The 18,344-nt window shown below is 41.7% G+C and overlaps 1 protein-coding gene across 2 annotated transcripts in view; it reads right to left on the bottom strand.

Moving 5' to 3' along the window:
* Nucleotides 1-335: 335 nt before the first annotated feature.
* Nucleotides 336-18,344, bottom strand: part of PREX1 (phosphatidylinositol-3,4,5-trisphosphate dependent Rac exchange factor 1) — a 220,968-nt gene continuing 202,959 nt past the window's right edge. Inside the window, exons 29-40 of one of the 2 annotated variants that reach the window (XM_077832160.1) lie at nucleotides 18,137-18,227; nucleotides 16,018-16,146; nucleotides 14,597-14,638; nucleotides 11,821-12,038; nucleotides 10,463-10,562; nucleotides 9,119-9,262; nucleotides 8,256-8,370; nucleotides 7,653-7,719; nucleotides 6,802-6,986; nucleotides 5,969-6,071; nucleotides 5,241-5,308; nucleotides 336-2,619 (exon numbers count right to left, since the gene is read on the bottom strand). In XM_077832160.1, the coding sequence (XP_077688286.1) occupies nucleotides 2,577-2,619; nucleotides 5,241-5,308; nucleotides 5,969-6,071; nucleotides 6,802-6,986; nucleotides 7,653-7,719; nucleotides 8,256-8,370; nucleotides 9,119-9,262; nucleotides 10,463-10,562; nucleotides 11,821-12,038; nucleotides 14,597-14,638; nucleotides 16,018-16,146; nucleotides 18,137-18,227 (1,305 nt within the window). In that variant the 3' untranslated portion in view covers nucleotides 336-2,576. Of the gene's footprint in view, nucleotides 2,620-5,240; nucleotides 5,309-5,968; nucleotides 6,072-6,801; nucleotides 6,987-7,652; nucleotides 7,720-8,255; nucleotides 8,371-9,118; nucleotides 9,263-10,233; nucleotides 10,379-10,462; nucleotides 10,563-11,820; nucleotides 12,039-14,596; nucleotides 14,639-16,017; nucleotides 16,147-18,136; nucleotides 18,228-18,344 lie in introns of those variants that run through there. The other variant, XM_077832161.1, reaches the window with a different exon arrangement.

Here is an 18,344-nt window from a genome sequence, read left to right as displayed (position 1 = left end):
CTGCTCTGCTGACCTCAGTTGTAGTTTAGCATGAGCATCACCTTCTGACTCTAACTCTGCTCACTTTTTCAGGCCTGGCCTCAAACTTTGCAATTATTCAGCCTCAGAACTGCTCTGTTCTATTTTTAATAAGAATTCTGAAGTGAAACCGCATCTGTAGGTGGTACTGCACAAACAGGAAGAGCTCAGCACTGCCGAGTCAGTTTGATCAGATATCAAAAACACCTTCAACTTTTGACCTTTCATAGCTCTGCAAAGTCCTAAATTCTGTCCAACAAAGAACTAAAGGGATAACTTATATAAATAAAATCATATCCTCTTTCATTGTAATATAAACCAACTTTTAATAATAAAATGTTCTAGCATGTATTTAATGAGAATAACACATACATTTTAATGTAAAACAGTGCACAGTGTAAATGCCCTTAGATCATCTTCTATGCGCCTTTGTCTGTACGAACTGTATACATGTAGGTCAGGATCCTCATCTGGCAGTTTAAATCAGATCCACTGAAGTCAACAAAACTATGCTGATTTACCCCAGGAGAGGATACTGACCCCTATGTTTTTACTTCTTGGGTGTTTCAATAGTTTTTCTTTACATATCATTACAGTTAATTTTAAGTTAGGGGATTTTTCAAGAAATATCATTCTTTTCAACAGCAAATGGCAAGATTAAGTCTTCCAAGATTATGAAGAAGCACAAACTGCTTTGAAACAATGTTCTGCTGATCTGACTGCAGTGCAATGGATTCTACAGTAACTGATGCCTGTGTCTGAGATGTAACAGGAGACTGAGTCACATAAGCCTCAGCTGTGGACTGAGGTGGGTCAGAAGGAATACTGAAAAGTAAATAAAACAAACAAAAGTGTGTTCTCTCCTACTCCCCCCCCCCCCAAAAAAAATCAGTCTGAGAATGAAAGAAACAAAAATGTTAAAAACATTTAATAATTCAGGAAGCCAACACAACCCCTCAAAACTTGTAGTAAGTTATTTTGTGCTAGTTGAAGAAATCAAATTAAAAAAACCTTCACAGTCAGGTGGGAAGAGATGATTTTTAACTTTATATTTGGGATGGATTGGATTGTTAACCAAATAAAACTGGAGTTCATTAATGCCCTGTTCAGCACAAAAAACAAAACGAAACAAAAGAAAACCTTCATTCTCTAGAATGTCCATCACGCCAAACAGTTCCTGGAGTCTCCCAACAATGAATGGTTTTAAAAGAGACTATGGCTTTTCTATAGCGAGAGACAATAATGTTAGGTTCCCCCACTGCTGTGGAATTTTGTTAGATATAGGTGAATCATTATTAAGGCACTCACTCCAAAAGAACATTATTTCTGGCCTGAGACTGCTGACATTCTCAATGAGTATCAGCCAGTAATTTGGAAAAAATTACTGCACTAATGCTAATACTGATAGAATGGAGAACAATTTTGAAATAGGAAAAAAATAAAGTACATTATATACATGATTCCTTTTTCTTTTAACTTAAAAGCCTTCCTAATACATTTTAATAACTGTATTAAAGACTACTTAAATATTGAAAGATTTTAAATAATGTAGAATTGTTTCCAGTAAACTGGGATTAGCTGTGTAATTGCCAGCATATTGGTCCCATTTTAAACAATATAATTTTTATTTAAATCTTGTATATATAATAACATGATCCAAAACAGATACTCTACTCCACATAAATAATTATAGTTCTTCTGACCTGGTTTTAAAAACTACATCTGTTCAAATAATCAGAGTATAAGACTGCAATTTATTTTCTTTGTAATTTCTCCTAAAAAATCCTTCATTGCCAAACTCTCCTGTAAAATATTATTGTATTTCCAGAATACATAATAGACCATTAGTAAAAAATGTTAATCCCAAACGTGAACGCTACAGTAAGTAAGAGGAAGTAATGGTAAGAAGTATTATGGAATGTATACTCTGCAGCATACAGAGATTGGTTCTCACTGGGCTGAAGAGGAAAACGACTCTAGAAGAAATACTTTATATTCATATGGAAATAAACCAGAAACTTGAGTTACTCATGGTTCAAAAGTGCAGGTCAGTATGTTAAATCAGTGGTATTTCTGATGCTGTTACTCAAGACCACTGACCAAAATTATGCTGGCAATTAAATGGATGCCAGATACATTATTGGGATAGTAGATGTGCTTCGTCTTGCTTTTGCTTTACGGATCCATAACTTGAAGGCCACAACTTTCAGCCAGTAGCGCAGCTGAGTCATTAGTAAAGCTGCAGTTTCTTGACATGGAATTGCTATTCCTTCTGGGCATTCTGGCAGAAGGCAGTTCGTTTGTCTCAGCTCAAGAGTGTTTATGGTTAGAGAACTTCTCCAATAAGCCAAGGAACCGTAAGAATCTTTGCCCATATACTGTAGGAGTTCTCAGCAGGTGGGCGTTGCAGATTCATCTCTCACCGAACACGAGACACCCAGCACCATATCCTCCCATCTCCATTTAACACCACCGGTGTCAGTTGACATGGTCCTCGGGCAGGGTTGCTTTCAGCTGAACATTTTATTGACTCCATAACATGGGTGTCTCTTTCATTTTTATAAGTCCCCATCTAAAGGTGGCTGACACAGCCTGTAGAGTCTATAAGGGAGGATTAAAAGTTGGTGTTACATGGAATAATGATAATAAAAAGTTGTTAGAATTAGCATGTGACATTCAGCTTCTTTATCACTCTAAAAAGCACTCATTGACCGGATTGACAGGAAAGATTCAGCTCGTTGTAATTATTAATCATTTCACAAACTAAATGTGCCACTAGAGAATTGCTAATTAAACCACAGAGGTGTTATCTTAAAAAATGTCTTTTATTTTTGAGACCTTACTCCACCCCTGTGCAACCCAAGTCAGATTTTGGCCCTTAGCAGTTGGCAATCCATAAATTATGATTTTCACTAAGTTTTTTATTATTTTTCCTGGACCTTTTTAACCGAGACAAGTCTCATTCCACTGTGATGTCATTCAATGTACTTGAATGTCAATGTCAATAGGGTTTGATTTCCTCTTGTTTACAGAGACATTTAAAAATACTAGAAATTGGAGATGAAAAAATCCCCACTTTCAGCATCTTGTCTAGCTCCCAAATACATGACGGTTCCCTGTAGCGTATTTTCCAGGGCTTTGGCCAGTTTAAGTTTAAATAAGTCAAATGATGGGGCCTTCCATAACTTCCCTTCCAAGATTATTCCACAACCTAACAGGCCTCACTGCTAGGAAATGTTTCCTGATACTTAGCCCAAATTCAGTTTACCTGAAATTAATGTACTTTTGCTCATTTTCGTTCCATTTAGTCTTATGCACTTCACACTGATAAAACCAAATAAGAACCTGTGTCTCTAGACTTTTCAAATGCAAGTTTTCTAAAATGAACGGCTCTCTAAAACCCTAAAATCAAATATGAGGCTTTTCTCTCCTTCACTCTACTTTGTAAATCACAAGTACAGTTCCAGTGTTATTTATCCTGAATTACTTCAAACACATTCCACCTTTAGGATCATAAAAATGGATAATAGGTAATGAATATTCATTAAAAGGGGGAAATGTCACGGCTGCTTGAATTGTGATGCTTGACATTTGGGATATGGCACAAAGTCACATGTAGACAGTGCATATTCATCCCTTAGGGAGCTGGTACTCAGAATCCGAGAGGGGGCGAATGTAGTAGAACCAAAATATTGTTCCCTGTGAAAGGTCTCTGAGAAAGCAAAACGAGGCCAAACTGTGTTACAGATAACTTCACCTCAACCACTGTTTTGATGCCACATGCTTGAAATAACTTTCTACACGCACCTAAAGCATTGGTTCCCAAACTAGGGGCAGCGCTTGTTCAGGAAAAGCCCTTGGCGGGCCGGGCCGGTTTGTTTACCTGCTGCGTCGGTTCGGCCAATCGCAGCTCCAACTGGCTGCGGTTCGCCATTCCAGGCCAATGGGGGCTGCGGGAAGCGGCGGCCAGCACGTCCCTCAGCCGGCGCCGCTTCCTGCAGCTCCCATTGGCCGAGAGCGGCAAACTACAGCCACTGGGAGTGCGATCGGCCGAACTGCAGATGCAGCAGGTAAACAAACTGGCCCGGCCTACAAGTGGCTTTCCCTGAACAAGCGGCGCCCCTAGTTTGGGAACCACTGACCTAAAGGGTGCAGCTGCCACCGAAGGTGTGGAATTATTTAGGGTGGTCCAATGGGGTATAGGTCAGAGAAACTGGATGAAAAGGAAAAACTGACACTGAAATATACTATGATCTAAGCCCCATCTCATAGGTTTTCAAAAGTGGATCAGATAAAACACTATAATAGAATAAACCTGCACTATCCAGGAGGAATGCTGTATACCTAAATGATCTTTTCCACTGCTCATTTCAAGGGCCAGAGCTGACTTGCTTTACTCAAATGAATCCCATTAACTTCCATAGGAGCAGATGACTTCCATTGGCTACTTGCCTAGCCGAGCAGGATTCGGCCCTAGCATTCTATGAATGTTCAATGAAGCTATAATGGAACCCTCCTCTCTCTCCTGGGTCTGTTTGGGAGGAGGTGTGGGGGACAGAGAGAGGGGAAATGGGTTAAAAAATCTCTCTCAGAAATAAAGATAGTAAAAACCACCTGAAATTATGTCCTTCAGGGAGACACGAGTATCTTCAGCTCCTATTGGAGTCAGTGGGATTTGCAGGTGTATAGCACCTCTAAAGATTTGACCCTCAGATAACAGAATGGCTATAACTTTGGGCAATTGATTCTTCTAGAAATTGCATCACCATAAATTCACTCTGATCTGAACTGCTTGCTCTTAAACCCACTCTGCAGTAAATCATGAGACACTCAGGCTACTCCAGACAGTTCATGGGCGCTCTGGCCAAAGTATTAGCTCATGAATTATCTTTACATAGTTGCAGTCAGATCTGCCGTTCAAGAATTTCTGCTCCTCAGCATTCCACAGATAACTGACAGCCACTGAGCTTTAGCAACGCATTCCCATTGTCAAAAAAAATCAGCAGTGATGTTTTATTTAGACAACACAAGTTAATGGTGAGTGACAGGGGATTTGAAACAAAGCTTTTTTAAATACTGGTGCACTTGGTTTAGTATAGTGATGGCTGGGATAGTTCTGTGTATTGCTGCTGAAGAACTTGTCAATTTGAGAAGGAAATGTCACAGCTGGGTGCAAAGATGCATCACAAATACTCAGATAACATATACTGTATATAACCTACCGGGGTGCAGACTGCGGCATCTGATCCATCACTTTGAGATTTTTAGCAGAGATTTCAACCCTGGGTCCCTAAGGAAACACAGAACTTATGGCATTGATGATATCAATAAAACATCTGACCCTTAAGGGAAAATATTGTAACAGGAGTCTGATTTCTATCTGACAATCCATTAACTACTTTTAGTAGCTCTGGAATCCACTTGGTAGGTACATCAGCCATCTGCGTTTACTTAAGATGACAGAAGTCCCAAAGCACTTTACAAGCACTGCTGTCTAACACTAGGAGATTGCCACCATATAGCGTTGTATGCATGAGAACACATTATGGAATATACAGGATGTATATAAGTACACTATATGGCCTACATTTCAAACACCGGCCTCCTTTTCTTTTGTACGTGTTTATACACATACTTTACAAGGGCATATACCTGCACATTCTGTATATTTTTCAAACATCTGTGCACACAATTTAAATAATGTAACCCTAGGTATGAACTTTAAATAGCCTAATGTTCACACATGCAAATGTTAGAATTTGCTCCTGCAAAGTATGCATGCAGTTGTACATATTTTACAATGTCTGGATGTGGGTGTGTATATGCACAACACACATCTCCACAGAGAAATTAACTGGTAACTCCACAAAAAGAGATCCCAGGGATTAAGATAGTGGCATGCAGGTGATCCAACTAAGGAAGTAGTAATAGGAAGAACCTAAATACTCACTTGCTTTCTCATGATGTCTGTAGCCTGCATGATACATTTGGGTAAAAGTCCATGACTTCGAGCCAGTATGGCTGCTTGTTCCAGGGACACACTCAATGTACTTCTGGACATGGGTACATAAGGGAATGATAATCCACAAACCATTTTTTAAAATTACTTATGAGTTTTAACAAAGTCTCGAGTTACGACTTTTAACAAAGCTATTTGGCTAGTAACTGCAAATTAACTTGGCCACTACACCATTTTTATGTTTACTTTCTGGCTTCCCATATAAAAATATATAACCAGTTCTGCAGCCCAGCTCATGACACCTCTCCCACACCAGGTAAGCTCAAGAAGCTACACTGTTGTGATTTCAGATGGCGCTATCACATGGCTGTGTCTCATTGCTGGTGGTTCACATCAGTGCCTTCCATGAGCTAAAAATCTTCTGAAAATGAGTTATTTTTAACACACAAATTTTGGGCCATTTAATAAAATGGTTTTATTAGCATGTACAAAAAAAGATTTTAAAACGGTTTATTAGAGGAGGTCACCTCTGTGATCGAAAACTGTGTTGACTGAAAGACATTTGCTCTATGCCCACCCAGCAAAGGTTCTTAGAAGTTGCATTGGGACATTGAGTCTCAACCACTGTACGGCAGTGCTAGAAGTCACAACCCCCGGAAAATAAACCTTGCCAACAGAAGGGCTTCTTTCATTCTCAGTTGTAGGGGCCCATCTCTCGCTAGCAGTATGTAACTGGCTCAGATGCATTGCTTAGATGCTTAGATTCTTATACAGAAAAAAAGTTAGTATCACAACAGTACCACGGAGGGTTTCTTAAATCTCACCTCTGCATCCCAGTGCCACACACGGCAATCTGACAGGCTCCGAGGCGGTAACAGAGCTCTGAGGATATAGGCAGCAGCCCAGCTCCTGGGGTGTTACTACTAGAGTATCCCGACTGGGTGGGTTTTGTAATAAAGGACTTCATCAGTCTGCACAGCTCATCCATTGCATTAATGGGGCGAATAAGCTACACAGGAACAGTGAACACATGCATCAGTGGCATATTTACTCCTTCATTTATATAGACTCTTATAAGAGCTTTTTTCCTATGTCTAATACTCTATGGTAACAGCTCCTTGGTAGATCTAAAGTAACAACTATTCACAGTTGATACGATTTTCTGCACAAAAAAGTGAGGACTTGGCAAGGGTTTGAAACAGTCTGTTGCAAGTGAACACAAATCATATCAATCTACTTTCCAGTATATGTTAATAACTGCACTGACAGGGGAGTCCCTGAATTGTCTCCACTATAATAAAAACAGCCAAATCTCGGTTTGCTTCTACAGCATGCGCAAACATTCACATGAAGCATCTGCCCCAAATACAGGCTGTGTTTACTATGGAATTGAGCTTTAGGTAAGGGCCTGGGAGATGTTGCTTTTATTGTACTGTATGTTGTGAACAAAATTCTCAAAAAAAATAGACTTAAGTGATCATTTCTAAAGTGATTGCAGGCATCAGATTTCTGGGTGACAGAACTCTAACGGATCCTCAGATGGTCTGATTCAAGATCTTTGGGCAGGGACTGTCTATTTGTTCTGTGTTTGTATCACACCTAGTACTAGAGAGCTCTAGTCCATTACTGGGGCTGTAAGGTACTGCCACAATATAAATAATAATAATAATAATACCTGGTCAATCTTCACTGCTGTTGTATTGGAATCAGTAGGCAAGTTGGATCTCTCAAGGTAAAATGTCCTGCAATTAGCCATTAAGAATTAGATTAGTTGGTGAGCATCTCACTTCACTAAGTACTGCATAACATCTCAGATGGATATGAAAGGGAAGTCCTGTCGTCCAAGATGGTGTATTTTCTTACTGAAGCACTTGGATTGTTTCTTTCTATAGTGACTGAAGACTAACAAAAAGTCTTTTTAGTTTAACTTTAGCTCCAGTCAAAAATCTGAAGTCCCAATTGGATGGAAATTGTTTCTGACACATTCCTATATTCCAGGAGGAGTTTACAATTAAGGCTATTTTTCGCTAAATAATGTAAGAAGTTTTCTATACACCAAAGATTAAAAAAAACACCTTCTGATTAAAAAACAACATGTGAAACTTAAATGGAATATCTTCTTTCCTAGAACTCTCCTTTCCATATCACTGGCTTCTCCAAATAATCACTGTGTAGAAGACATGAGGCCACCAGGAAAGAAAAATCTGTCTGTGAAAGGTCCTGAACAAACAGCACCTTTTTCTTTTTTTATTAGGGGATGGGCGGAGAGGCACATTACCTGAGTTTACGGTAATATTGCTGCACTTTTTCAAGTGAGACGCCATTAATCTGTTGCAGGAGTTCTTCTAGAGATGAGTCACCTGGCTGTGGCTGGCTATCTGGGCTTTCAAGAGCTGGAAGGAGACAAGATTTTTAATAAATATATTACTCTGATTGTCTCTCTAGTTCATCCTCCTACTAGGTAGCTGCCAAAACACGTCAAAGACCAACCATGTGAAAAATAAGATGAATTTATTTCCCTCAGTAGGGATGTCTTCTGTGAACCACAGTTTTCATTATGACTCCTCAAAGGGCAAGGGGTACTATGGTACCAGATCACTGGAATATGGTCATAGTGTTGTTGCATTGAAGGAAGTATCCTATGCTGGATGCCGCAATGCAGGACAGTGAATTAGCTGGTCCACAAGAGGTCCCTTGATTTTCAGCCCAGATGATTCTATGAATACACACATATGTGTGCACAGAAAATGTGTCCCTTAGAAATCCCAGTCTGTAGCATAGGAACATGGACACTTCCAGACTAGATCAGACCCATGGTATGTCTAGTCCAATATCCTGTCTCTGATTAGATGCTTCAGAGAAAGGTGCAAGAAACCCCACAGCAGCATCTGTGGGGATAATCTGCTCCCCACGAACATCTCAACCTAACCTTCTTACAGCATATTAACCGCCCACCCCAGAATATCAGATTATTATTCTGGGGAGAAGTTAATTTTTGCCTCTTAAAATATTTTCAATGGAGTTGTCAGTTTTGTTTCAATAACAAATTTATGGTCATTCCTTAATAATGAACCTTAAAATATTTAGCACCTAATTAGATTCACGTCACTTGTTTTTCTTGGTCAAGAATTTCGTGGGCACCTTTTGTAAAGAGCACCGTGTGCAGCTTCAAGCTTCCCCCATTCTGAAAGCGAGACGGCAGTTTGGAGAAGTAGTAGCTGTCAAGGTAAAAGATAATCTTCAAGGCCTGCCGACTTCCTTCAATGTGGTAGAAGACGTGGGTATCTGGGGAAACAAAGATAAAGACGTTTGTGTTTTTCCAAAACAGCTGTGAGAGACTAGCAGTGTCTGCGCATGTCAATCCATTTAATAACATCTTGTTACTGAAATGTTAGAAGTGGTAGTAAGCGAAGGAGATGCTGTGCTCAGAAGAAGCATGTTGTTTACAAGACATGCCATCAATTAACATGATGTTTGATACCATCACGCTGATTGTTTTGCTTGTACGTCAGATCCCTTTTCCCCACTGTGTGTCTCTTCTCCTCGATCAGATTTCTAAACACTGTGGAGCAGGGACTGTCTACTACTCTGTATCTGTACATCACCTAGCACAATGGGGCCCTGTTCTTAGCTTGTCCCTAGGCACTACTGCAGTAAACATGTTTAATCCTGTCATGTGAGCTTGTACTGGATAAACACGGAAAGAGTATGTGTGTCCGTTCTCTTGCCGAAAGGCTGGTGAATTATAAACATCTGTCTGGAGCTGCTTGCCCCAGCTGTCATCTTTCCACATGCTGGGCAAGAAACACAGGCAGGGCCCAGCGGTTCCCAACTGTAGAGAATTTACAAGTGGCATCATTAGATGAATGTAGGCAGTGAGGCTGACACTACTAGCCCTACTATCATGCAGTCAATTAACAGGTCTGGAGGCAAGGTCCTCAGCAGTTACCCGCAGTTATGATTATAATTTCTGTTACATTTTAGCCACTACAGTTGACAGAGACACAAATACTTACTATTCCAAATGTCAGACTTAGAAGGATAAGGGGCTAAGGAGATGGGATTTGAACCTGCAGTTTAAATCTAGATATTCCAAAATGGATAGTCAGTCTGATAAAAGATAGCAAGGGATACTCATCTCACTAAGTCTCTCCTCCTTGCTCATATGAGGCAAGTCCTAGCAGTAGTCCTGGTTATGAAGAAAGCTGATTGGCTATGTTGCTTTCCTACCTGGTCCAGAGAACAGGGAGAGCGGATGTGAGTGACCATTTTAGGGCCCAATCACGCAATGTACCCTTGGGTGTGGTGCTGCATGGCTTTAACTCCCATTACATTCCGTGGAAGTTGTGGGAGTGCGTCACTTCACAAGAGATGCTCAGCACCTTTCAGGATTGAGCACTTCTGAAGGATTTAATATCATGGAGTAAATTAACCAGGAATACAAGCAAGAAAGAAGAGTTCATAGAAAAACCTAAAAAATCTCACTTGCTACAAGGCTTTCGTCCAGCTGCTTGAAATAAAAGGCAACCTTATCCAGCTCAGACAGGGTGACTGGGATGTCTTCTAGCATGATGCGCTCTTCTTTCTGAGGTGAAGAGAAACAAACATGAATGGGTAATCTATCCAAAGGGAGAGTTGAGGCAGAAAAGCAGAGACATTAGAGGTGTGGAAAACTGGACGGTTCAAGAGACTGAGAATAGGGAGGGGAGAGCAAATCTTTCACCAAATCCAGCCCAGGTCAGTAATGAATGAAGATTGTTTCCATTTGACAACTGTGTGAAATGAGCGTCGGTTGCCTCAGCCCAGTTCTTAGTGGACAGGGGTTCACCACTATTGGTAATATTGGCCCCCTTCTTGGTAGACTCTGAAGGAAGTCAAAGCAATGAACGGATCTTGGAGAGTAAACTCCCTTCTCCAAAATGTACCCCCTCCTCGCATACTACCCTGAGGACGAAGCCAATTAGTTAGGGTGAAAAATATCTGTGTTCTCACATCTCCTGCAATTTCAAGGAATAATACAGATGTGCACTGGATTGTATTTAATTTAACACATTGTCGATCATGTTTCTATTTAACAATGGGCATAAAATGTGTCTCCCTCATAGCTCTTGCTTTTGTCAGACCTGATTTCCCTTCATAGCTTCACACTCATTTTCCTTCTAAAATTATTATTTTAGCTTAGATCCTGCAGAAGTTGGTGGCATTTGCCTGAGAGCTTCATACTCAACACAGGCCAGTGGATTTTACGAGTCCTGCCCTTCTCAAACCTAGATGTGGTGCCTCCAGGTCAGGCTTGGCACACATAGTTAGGGCAGCATGACAGGAAGCTTTTAATACCACTGCCTGGGTTGCCCCTTCACTCAGCACATGGAGAAAGGACCAGATTTGCAGTTTGCTCTTAGCTCTGGGAACACCAAGAACCACTTTTGTCTGTTTGTTGAAATTCATTTTCTCACCAGCAGAGGTCAGGTCACACACGCTTTCCCAGCAACTGTGAAATTAGTCCACAGTAAAGAAGGCAGCATTACTCCAGACAAGGAAACCTCTCTGGCAAAATACCAACCTGCCCCTTCTCTATGGGGCAGGCTGTCTATTATCTTTCAGTGGTGAAATGTGTTCACCTGGCCCAGGCCAGTAGTTTAGCATTTGTGGGGATCAGTGTGTGATGGGTAGGACATTAGGATGAGGATAACAGCGGATTCCTTGAGGGGGTAGGAGTTTCCATATAGATAAACCCGGCCAGGAGGTGAGTAGGAGGAAAGTGTCTAGGTGACCTTGAAGAGGCCAAGAGAGCCAGCATTCACTGTGGAACTGTGAAACCCATTCTTTAGAATCTCTCTTACCACACTGGGGGACAGCAGGGATTGGTAGTGGAGTAAAACCCCAGTGGCCGCTATCTGCTCCAGCCATTTCCTGCTGGCATCCCTGCTGCTCTCTTCATACTCCCCATTGTTATTGTATCTGTAGTTGAGAGCAGCCAGCAACTGCTCGGAGAAAGTGCAAATAGCAGCCACGAGGGACTGGCAGAAAATGACATCTCGTCTCAACTGCAGCTCAGTATCTGCCAGAGAGAAGGGAAGAGAGTCACAAAGGAGTCAGAGGGAGTTTGTCTGAGATGGAATAGAAGGCAATCTCTGTATGACCTTTGATTTGAGCAGTCACCTTGCACGGGCTCCTGTTATCTGTCTCCTGTTGGGAGTGGGTAGAGGGTGTGTGTGTGTGTGTGTGAGAGAGAGGATTTTCCAGCCCAGTCTTCCTTTTGTTTCTCCCAGACAGATGCCCTGTGGCTATTTATCCATCTGTCTGGATTACAAGGGCTAGATGAGGCTCCCCTGTGTCATCAATGCCAGACCTGGCCTGATCCCCTTCATTGACAACTGCATTCATGAAGCAGGGTCTCCACTATTAGCGATGCCACTTCCCTTACCTCCCACGTTAGGAAGGTTTTCCAGACATGACCGTCCATGAATGGTACCATTTGGTTCATGTTTGCCTGGGGGAATCTCCACAGTGTTAACTGTGCTTCCACTGAGCTTGCCAGTCAGTCTTATGCTGGCCAGATAAACTGTGTCACACTTCAGGGGACTGCAGATTGTACAAAGAACATGCAAAGGGCAGGAAAGGGAAGCACATGAATAAATGAAGAGAGGCTTCCTAGGCACCTTGGGTTTCTCCTGATATGCAGTAGGTAGGTTATAGCAGCCTCTCTTGTTTCCAAGAAAGTGTTTTCTGCAGAACGAAGCTGAATACATCACACCGAGGCTTTGACGATACAGACTATTTTTATAAAGCACAGAATGCAACAATGAAAGAACTAAGACAATCAAGACCAAGGGCCAGATCCTCAGCACAGGGCAAGTCTCCTTTGCATCGCTAGAGGTGAAGCAAAGAGGGCTCAGGGCTGCACTACAGACAACGGAATCCGTAGATGACATAAAGGTGGCACAGCCAGCTCTACACCACTTGCTTCTCCACCCTCTATGAAGGGTGTTCCATAAAGGGCTGAGGAGGAGGGATAGGATGGGGCGGAGCCAAAGCCATTATAGCTGTACTTTACACCAGGGGTCGGTTTGGACCCCAGCCGGCCTCAGGATTGGGGGAAGCACAAAGGTGGCTTAGAGCCACCTTTGCCTCCCACCCTCACTTGGAGCAGCTTAGAATCAAGCCTCAGATTTTCAGCCATCTTTTAAAATGATCCAGCAAATGATGAGGGTATATTGTTTGTTATTATGGATTGCCTTTTTTACAGATACAAAATATGGCTATTTAAATGTGCCAGTGAAGTAACTGCATAAATAGGGAGAGAGAGTTATCTGATTTGCCAGTGTGTGTTTTTTCCCCTTGTAACAATGATGCCTGCAATGTATTCTGGTACAAACTTAGGGTACGTCTACACTGCAATGTAAGTCCAGGGTTCAGATTCAGACTCAATGGCTAATCCCACCCCCACCTTCCATCTACTCACAAATTGCACTAATCAAGGGTTCAGGCCAGGGTCCCAGGCCAATATAGGGGGGAGGAGGGTCCAAGCCTGAGTCAAGTCAGGTCCCAGAGTCCAAGCCCAAATTATTTGCAGTGTATACACAGCCCCACTGGACTCATGTTCTGGGAATCTGCCAAAAGTGTCCCCCAATCCCAAGGGCTGACTATTTTGTCCTCTGGACAGTCAAGTTTGGTGGACAACCAAGTTTTCCCACACTACACCATGAACAAAAAACTAGAGTGGTCCCATTTTGGGAGGGCGCAAGAAAGTCTGGGATATGGGTGGTTGGACTCAGGGCCGTATAATGCAGCGTAGATGCTGGGGCCCCATGTTTCAACAGGTCCTAACCTAGGTTACAAATGACTGTAGACTCTCAAGCGTGAGGTTAACAAACCCAGGATTTACTACCTCAGTGTCTTCTAACCCTGGTCTTAGATTGCTGTGCAACATAGCCTTAGGGTCTTAGGCTGCTCCTATTAAAATCAATAACAAAACTCCCATTGTCTTCAATAAGGCAGAATCAAGCCCTTAGGACTTTGATATGTAAGTTTGGCTCTTGTTAACACTAAAAGAGCTTATATAGGTGCACTGAGGAAACAATGAGCTGGTTAAAGAGGAAATGCACATCCTGAAATTATACACAGGGCAAAACCCAAACGCCTTATCTCGGTACTCTGCTTGAAAAGAATGACAGGCCCACAACCTCATCATGAATTGTGCAACAGTGTCTCGTTTTTTGCTGCATGTCTCCACTGCATCAAGAAACAGTGGAGGCCAACTGAGAATGAGGCTTACACAAGGGGAAGAAGATGAAGAAAGGGCAAAGGGATATGGTGTCTGATGACATTTACAACATGCTTGGTGATACAGGAGCATAAGCAAGACTGAGCAAAAAGGAAGTAGGAAAAAGCTGCCCAGCATGAGGAGCACAAGAGATGGCATAATGTCATCAATAGTGCGGTTGAACCAGATTTGCAAGCACACCACTAGTTGGATAATGTATTGTGATCTCTGTAACAGGAGAGAGCGATTCAAACATAGGCATGCATGTACACGTGCCGGCCAAACTACACACTTTAGGACATCTGTCAGCATGGCAAAGTTTTCCACCAATACCCCAAACCAGAAGCCCTTACCTGTGCATTTTAGCAAGGCCAGAAGCAGTTGATTCTTCCCATCTAAAAGAGTAAAGAGAAGGAAGGACCTGATAAACATGATGCAAAGGTGGATTTGATTGTACCCTGCTGACACCTCTCTCCATTTCTATTTTGTCTAGAGTTAATCCTCACTAAAAACATTTGATAAAACAGGGAGCGAGGAATAAATCAGGATCCTTGATAGATTAAATGCTCCATCGACTACCATGAATTATAGGGAACAAATTGCACATGTGGAGGAATCCCTACAGAGGTGACTACAGTGCTGCGACTTGCACTTGAGTAGACACCACCAGACTCAGTCATTCTACCTGAATCCTACTGGTGCTTTTTAAGCAAGACATTTTTTAAATGTAATGGTTCAGGGAGTTACAGGGACTGATTACATCCATCTTCTTCACTCATCTCCTTTCAGAATCTGCCTTTTTTCTATTTCATTTTCTTCCAATGTTTTTTAAAATTACACCAGCAAGTAAGTCACTCTGACACAATTCAGTCCCTACAGACTTCGGAAGTAGACTAAGACAATTAGAAAAAATTCCTCATGATCATTCAATCACAGTTGTGGTGCTGCAATACATCATCACTGGGAAGAATAATAACCCACTCTCCCCACTTCCCTCTAAAATCCAGGTCTATTTATAACCTATATTTCAATTACCATATTAAACTTAGGGGACAAAATTAACCGCCAGACTGGATGACCAGAAGTCTACCTAGCACGGCATCTTGTCTCTGACGTGGCCCCTATCAGCAGCTTCCAAGGGAGGTGAAACAAAAACAGTGCTTAATTTGTGCCAGGGCTTGCCCGGGCTGAGCACCTCTAGGCTTGACAGTTAATAGCCCCAGCACCCTCTGGGCTTGCCGCGTCAGTTATCAAAGTGAAAAAATTCTTGAGCCCTAGCACCTTATTGCTTGAGCCTTGGCACCTCTTTCATACAAATTAAACACTGAACAAAACTGTGCACTAGACAGTTACAGAATAACCTGCCCCTTAGGAATGTTTCCTCCTGACCCTGATAGCTAAGATGTTCGCTTATGCTCTTTAGCATGAGGGCAAAAATAAAGCAAGAATTGGATATTTCAAACCCATGCCATTTTAATATTTTGCAAAGTTGCTGGGCACTTAGGGAAGGAAGATTTTTCTATAGATACAATTTGTACCTTAACAATCAGGTATGGGCCAAAACCAAATGTCAGAGCAACCCCAACCAGTGGAAATGTTTGGCTCCAAACTCTGCAACTGGTTTTTAGCTCCCTAATGAACTCAACAAAAACGTCAGATCAGGCCCCTCCCCCTTTTTATTCACTTCCATGAGTTTTACAGTTTTGCTCATCTCTAGAAACAAAACAATCCTTTAACACTGAAACTGATAAATGACCACCCCACATTCACAGACCTTCCACATGTTTTTGAATGGTTTCAACAAGGTTCTTGATACGCAGTGGAAGGTTCCAGGGATCTTCTTGGACACTGAATTGAATATTATTCCGGCACCTTATTGTGGTTTCTTCCTTCTGTTTAAATTCTGCCGCAAAAGAGAGAAATTAGTCCAGCCAGTGGAGAGATGCCTCAGAGTAGCTCATTAGCTGTATAACTTTCATATAGGCCTAACCAATGAATACACCACCTACAGCAACCATCACCAGTGAGGGAATTTCTTAAATGGGTCTGATACAGATGGAAAAAAAGATTGCTATTTCCTATAGTCTTGTCAAAAACAGAGTCCTAGCTTCTTATATTTTCAGCATCATACACAAAAATTAGGCATGCGACTCACATGCACAATACACTGGAACTGTGTGATTAACTTCTTTTGCAATATATTACAAATATATCCCTGAGCACCACAGCTGCAGAACTAAGCTCAGCATTCCCCTCTGGTTCTCTCTGTCTCTTCTAATGTATAGCCAAGTGTGTCTGTGTCACCTCCTGGGGGAAATCAGACCAACCCTGAGATTGACTGTCACACCTACTTAAGGCTGGTTTCAGAGTAGCAGCCGTGTTAGTCTGTATTCGCAAAAAGAAAAAGAGGACTTGTGGAACCTTAGAGACTAACCAATTTATTTGAGCATAAGCTTTCGTGAGCTACAGCTCACTTCATCGGATGCATACTGTAGTGAGCTGTAGCTCACGAAAGCTTATGCTCAAACAAATTGGTTAGTCTCTAAGGTGCCACAAGTACTCCTTTTCTTTCTACTTAAGGCTGCAGCTGCTGGGAAAGTATAAGCTAGTTAATATTCTGCTTTGCTTCACCAGGTAGAAATCTATGTATTTTGAACTGAAGAGGGTAAATTCTATTCCTTATGATGCAGTTATGCACTTTAGCTAAACACTCTGGTGTCAGTGATATTGTGTGCCAAATTACTGTCTCCAAAAAGAGACAGGATGATTTGCAAATTCTCACCCATCACTGAGATGTGACCATGGTAAGCTCTCCTTTTCATGCTTATTTCCAACTCGGGACTGTATTAAGAAGGTAATTTGGGAAAAGATTCCAGCTGACTATAATCAGGGCTTGTCTATTCCTGTAGTGTGATTCCCGGTGACTAATATGGGACCATCCTGAAGCTGCAGTGAACTGAAAGGCTCTTTCAATGCAATTGATCCAGTTTGAATAGACAAGTCTGTGTTTAAGTGAAACAAACAAAATAAAGCTTGAAGGAAATATATGCAGGGTGGCTGCTATTTCCTTACTGCATTCAAAGAACGTGAGGGCAGTGATAGGTACTCTACAGCTGTTTAAATGTCACAGGAACATGGCTTTTCAAAACATTTCCACAGCGTTCACAGGAGCCTCTCCTAACTCTGAAGAAGAGTGACCATGCAAGTTGCCAATGTAGCTAAAAATAGGAGATAAAAGAAAGAGAGAGAGCCCTTGACCAGAGCACCTGAAGATCAGCCAAGATAACAGAAGAGTTTACGTTCCAAGAGGAAAAGGAAATGTAGCAAATATTTAGGAAATAAACTCCTCTCTTTTTCAGAGAGAAAAAAACACATTCTGGTCACCAAACTCACGAGGCCTAATTCCCATCAGCCTCTTTGAGGAAAAGAAACACAGCATCATTTGTGCTCTCTTTAGGAATGGGTTGATTTCCAGAATGTGTATTGGTGTTATGTGTGTGGTGTTACTCTGGCAATTATCCATCCCCAAAAAGATGTGGAGTAGTTCCTTAAGCAAACGTATGCAGAACTTTTGGGTGCCACAGAGCTGCAGTACTTGACCCTCCATCAGCTTGTTAGGGTTGTGCTACAGAGGTGAGTCCTCCAGGATAATGTGTAGAGATCCCACTGAACAGTACAGAGTACCAATGGTCAACACGTCACTGGTCATTTATATGTCCAGTTATTGTGACTGCATACATAACTGTTGTAACTGTGTGTGCAAATTATCTGTGCACAATTTTGTACATGAACTCGGGTGTACTGACTTCTGAACCTCTAGTTCTTAATGTTAAGGGCTTGTTGTATTCTGGGAAATTACATTATTTAATACAACCAAACTGTTTTTCTTTTACCTTGCAAACTGTGGTCCATTGGAAAGTGCTTGGTTTCTTCAAAGGCCTTGGTTATGACTGATCCTTTGAGGAGCGCATTGATAGCATCCACCTGGAGCAGGAATTATATTAGGTCACTCTTAGTAAAACTCCAGGCGAATTTTTGAAGAGGCCACTTATTGCGAAAAAGTGCAAAAAGAGTTGGATTTGCTGCATGTTGGCATTAACA

This window comes from Eretmochelys imbricata, chromosome 13 (assembly GCF_965152235.1).
Source record: "Eretmochelys imbricata isolate rEreImb1 chromosome 13, rEreImb1.hap1, whole genome shotgun sequence".
NCBI classification, from domain to species: domain Eukaryota; kingdom Metazoa; phylum Chordata; order Testudines; family Cheloniidae; genus Eretmochelys; species Eretmochelys imbricata.
This window is presented reverse-complemented; position numbering and strand designations above follow the sequence as displayed.